Source organism: Palaemon carinicauda, unplaced genomic scaffold (assembly GCF_036898095.1).
Source record: "Palaemon carinicauda isolate YSFRI2023 unplaced genomic scaffold, ASM3689809v2 scaffold2635, whole genome shotgun sequence".
Lineage (NCBI taxonomy): Eukaryota > Metazoa > Arthropoda > Malacostraca > Decapoda > Palaemonidae > Palaemon > Palaemon carinicauda.
In genome coordinates this window covers 2,501-7,500 of record NW_027170284.1, presented here as the reverse complement: position 1 = coordinate 7,500, position 5,000 = coordinate 2,501, and the positions used below count along the sequence as shown (strand labels likewise).

Genomic DNA, 5,000 nt, shown 5'->3' with positions numbered 1-5,000 from the left:
CTAGAAGAGTTGGAAGACCCAGGCCTACATGGCTGAGATCTACAGTGGGAATTGGTGGTGAAAGTTTGTCGATGTGAAAGATGAATTGTTTTTCATTTATTATTCATTTATTAGTATTACCAACTGTTTCACAAGGCACAAGAAGAGTTGGAAGACCCAGGCCTACATGGCTGATTACTATGAAGCGTGAAGTAGATCATAAATGGAGAAGTATTGAGTTAAAAGCTCAAGATAGAGACAACTGTTGAAATCTAAGACCCTTTGTGTCAATAGGCGTAGGTGATGATGATGATGATGATGATTCAGTGAACTTTGTAGATATGAAATTTGAAATACTTTTCATGGATTATTTAGTGATTTTAGTTTTTTATTGTTTCGTTAGCTTTTTCTGAGTCGCTGATTGATGTTGGAATTTAATCATGTTAAAAGCACAGGCAGAAAGAATAAAGTTAATTGTTCACTACTTCTCATAATGTTTATTCATTTCCTTATTTCTTTTCCTTACTGGGTTATTTTTCCCTGTTGGAGCCCTTGGTCTGATAGCATCTTGGATTCCCAACTAGGGTTGTAGCTTAGCTAATAATAATAATAATAATAATAATAATAATAATGATAATAATGATAGTAATAATAATAATAATAATTAAAACCATCCTATCTTATGTAACCAATATTGTTTTGAGAAGTTGAGTAGATCTCGGACACAGTGGTCTTTTGAGATAAATTTAAAGATAAACCTTTTTTTATAAATAGTCACATTGATAATCATTTCTAAAATATTTTTTTTCTAATTTAGAAAAAAAAATAACTGATTCTTTGCTTTCTCTTTTTTACAGGTATGTTGGTTATGGCTACGAAGGGAATGTATTGTCATGACAAGGTAAGAAATGTTGCGATGGATTTCCTGGTTGAAACTTTTCTAGTTTTAAGGGGATTCATTCCTGGGAACTGACGCCAATTGATGGAGGAGTTTTGTCAAATTGAAAGCAAAGACGGAAATATCAGAGTTTATAGATACGAAACTTCCTTTTTTTTTATTAATTATTTTGCAAATATCATTCAGTTATTTTACATTTCGTTTTATTGTCTTATTTTTTTCGAGTTGTTAATCAATAATGGAAATTTATTCGGTTAAAAGCAAAGGCAAATATTCATTTAAAGAAAACTAAAGTCTAATTGATTAAAAATCCTTCAATTTTGAAGGAAATCATAATTTGATCATCACAGTTATCTTCATCACCTTGGCAATATTTACTCCACTAATATCGCATAACTATTATCACTTTAATTATTGTTTTGTTAAGAATTGGTGCCGTATTTATCCAGCAAGAGCAGTATTTCTGACATGGAACTCACACACACACACACACACACACACATATATATATATATATATACACACACAAATATAAACATATATACTTATATATATTTTTTTTCTAACCTTAGTCATGTAAGTTATTACCTTGATCATCTTCTCTTATCATGATTAATAATGTCACTGTTTATGTACTTAGTGTTATGGTGGCCAGGTGGTAGCGTCCTCGCCTGGTAATTCCCAGACTGGGGTTCGAGTCCCGCTCAAACTCGTTAGTTCCTTTGGTCGGTGCAACCTCACCATCATTGTGAGCTAAGGCAGGCGGGTTTGGAGGAGCATATAGGTCTACCTGCTGAATCCTCGACAGCCTTTTGCCTGACTCTCCTTGGTCCTAGCTTCGGTGGAGAGGGGCTTGGGCGCTGATCATATGTAATATGGTCAGTCTCTAGATCATTTTCCTGTATTACAGGCAATGTCACTATCCCTAGCCTCTGCCACTCATGAGCGGCTTTAAAACCTTTAAAATATCTATTTGCATCTCTGTTCAATAACCCTCGGTTAATTACTGAAGCCACAGTTCATTGTTCATGGCCCATTTAATCACTCTCTTTGAGAATATATAATTTTTCATCATTTGTTCAATCAGGTGTCTCCTTATTAGATCTTAATTGTCCCTTCATCACCCAAAGGGTTAACTACTGCGCTGTAATTGTTCAGTGGCCACTTTCTTCTTGGTAAGGGTAGTAGAGGACTCTTTAGCTATGGTAAGCAGCTCTTCTAGGAGAAGGACACTCCAAAATCAAACCATTGTTCTCTAGTCTTGGTAGTGCCACAGCCTCTGTACCATGGTCTTCCACTGTCTTGGGTTAGAGGTCTCTTGCTTGAGGGTACACTCGTACATACTATTCTATCTTATTTATCTTCCTCGTGTTTTCTTAAAGTTATTATAGTTTATTTATGAAATATTTATTTTAATGCTGTTACTATAATTAAGATAATTTATTTTTCTTGTTTCCTTTCCTCACTGGGCTATTTTCCCTGTTGGAGCCCCTGGCTTATGGCATCCTGCTTTTCCAATTAGGGTCGTAGATTAGAAAGTAATAATAATAATAATAATAATAATAATAATAATAATAATAATAAACCAAGTAATTATTCATTCCCTTTTTATCTCAATTATTTCCATCCAATTCTAGCTTTAAGAAAGTCTCGTCTGCTCAATGTCTTCCAGAGATTCTTAGACCCCTAAAGTCTTTTTCCATGTTCATCCCATTTCTCTTCCCTCCCTTTTTTTATGTCCGACTCGGTGTTCCAGTTTTAATTCCCTACAAATTTCTACGAAGTTTTTTCCCCCTCGATAATTAGGTGGAAGTTTCACTGTTGCTTAATTTCCTCTTGCGGGTTTTTATGTTCCTTCGAATAGGTTTTGATAAAGTTCTATTACTTTTTAAAAGGTTCAACTATTTTCTCTTTTCCTTAGGTCATTATCTTTCAGGATTTTTATTAACTTTGCTATGGATTTACTGAGGGGGATTTTGATTAACTTTACTTGATCTAAGGATTTCTTGAAACTTTTTAAAAAAGATACTTTAGTGATTAATGATCTTTAGCTTCCTTTCTGGTATTATTTAATTTTTATATATATTTTAGTCAGGCATTTGTATTATTATTATTATTACTAGCCAAGCTACAACCCATTTTGAAAAGCAAGATGCTATAAGCCCAAGGGCTCCAATAGGGAAAAATAGCCAGTGAGGAAAGGAAATAAGGAAATAAATAAATGATGGGAACAAATTAACAATAAATCATTCTAAAAACAGTAACAACGTCAAAATAGATATATCATATATAAACTATAAGAAGACTCATGTCAGCCTGGTCAACATAAAAAACATTTGCTCCAGCTTTGAACTTTTGAAGTTCTACTGATTCAACTACCCGATTAGGAAAATCATTCCACAACTTGGTAACAGCTATTAGAATTAACCGCCTGCCTAGTATTACGAACAGGATAGTATTGTCCAGGGAGATCTGAATGTAAAGGATGATCAGAGTTATGAAAAATCTTATGCAACAGGCATAATGAACTAATTAATTACACATTAAAAAGCAAACAAAATATTATCGTTAATACTCTTGTATAAACCAGGATTACCAATGTACGCATGTTCTATCAACAACAACAAACATACCTTTTTTTTTGTACTGTAGGACAAAGGCCTCAGACATGTCATTCATGTCTGAGGTTTGGCCAGTTTTTATAACCATGCCTCGCAACTGCAGATTGGTGATGGTGGAACACTTTAGTATGATCGTTCACAGCAAACCCACCTATAATGGGTATCCCTGACTAGTACAGCTTTGCTGGTTCATGGCGATACGCAAAACTTTCACAACCATCTCCCCACTCAAAGGGTTTGTATCTATATGTGTTTATATACTTAATTGTAAAGGTTAAAGGTGTCTGGTTTCAGTTCCAGTTTTATCAGAATAGATACTCACCAGTACGTCAGCCGGGCAAGCCCAACCCCGCACTGTGATGCTCACTGTCCTGGGCTGGGATCGATGCTCTGCCATGCGAATGATAAGCGAACACATTACCACTGGTTCCGATTATTACTTTAAAGACATTCTGCCAAACCTTCAAGAGAGATCCTGATATATCCTACATTTTAAAACTTCTATCAAATTTCCATTCTTCCGTAGATTAGCTTTCAAATACTTTAGATATTCACGTACTTGCAACCTTTTTATCTTATATAATATGATCCATGTACTCGTTCTTTTTCCAACTTTCACCAGTCACTGCAGCTTCTCTTAACTAGCCCGTGCTTTGTTCTGTCTTCCATCTTATCCCGTAGCTCCTTATACAATTGACTGAATTAAATATCCTGTCACCTATTAATTGATTTCGGTTTTCTATACATATTATTTACTGTTTTATATTAGGCAAATCCTCTAACTTGCTTGTGATTTGATAATAAACGCACACACAGACAGACACACAGACCTATACAGTATATATATATATATAATATATTATATTTATATTTATATATATATATATATATTATATATATATATATATATACATATTCTTATATATATGTATATATATATATATGCGTTTGTTTGTGTACAATTTATATATATATATATATGTATATATATATATATATATGCGCACTGCAAGTGTTGAATACAAAACCCATGACAATAAACATAAGAAACTATGTCATTGCAAAAAACAAACTCTAACATAAATAAAAAGACCTAAATAACAACTGTTTCTTTCACCAGAGGAATACCTGTAAATCTTCAGATAATCTTGACAGATAGCGCAAACTCCATAACGACATTTCTTCTGCGCATTCAACGCCATCTTTTGACAGTTTACGGAAGGAGCTGGAGTAAATATACTTTTTTTTTTTTTTTACTCCGGCAGATACAACTGGGTCTTCTCTTACAGCTGGCCTTATTGGTGAGGCTAGTAATTTATTTATTACGCTTCGTAATATATTTATTTCCCTATCTTATTTCGTTTCTTCAATGGGCCATTTTTCATGTTGGAGCCCCTGGGCTTGTAGCTTTCTGCTTGGCCAACTAGGGTTGTAGGTTAAATAGTCTCCCTTATATATTTAGGAACAAGTGTCTGGCTATATATATATATATATATATATAC

The 5,000-nt window shown here is 33.8% G+C and overlaps 1 protein-coding gene across 1 annotated transcript in view; it reads left to right on the top strand.

The window, feature by feature from the left end:
* The window catches only part of LOC137636272 (uncharacterized), a gene marked incomplete at its 3' end in the record, with an annotated part of 6,008 nt that extends 5,128 nt beyond the window's left edge, over window positions 1-880 (top strand). Inside the window, exon 3 of the mRNA XM_068368700.1 lies at window positions 837-880. Within this exon, the coding sequence (XP_068224801.1) occupies window positions 837-880 (44 nt within the window). The remainder of the gene's footprint in view (window positions 1-836) is intronic.
* Window positions 881-5,000: the final 4,120 nt, after the last annotated feature.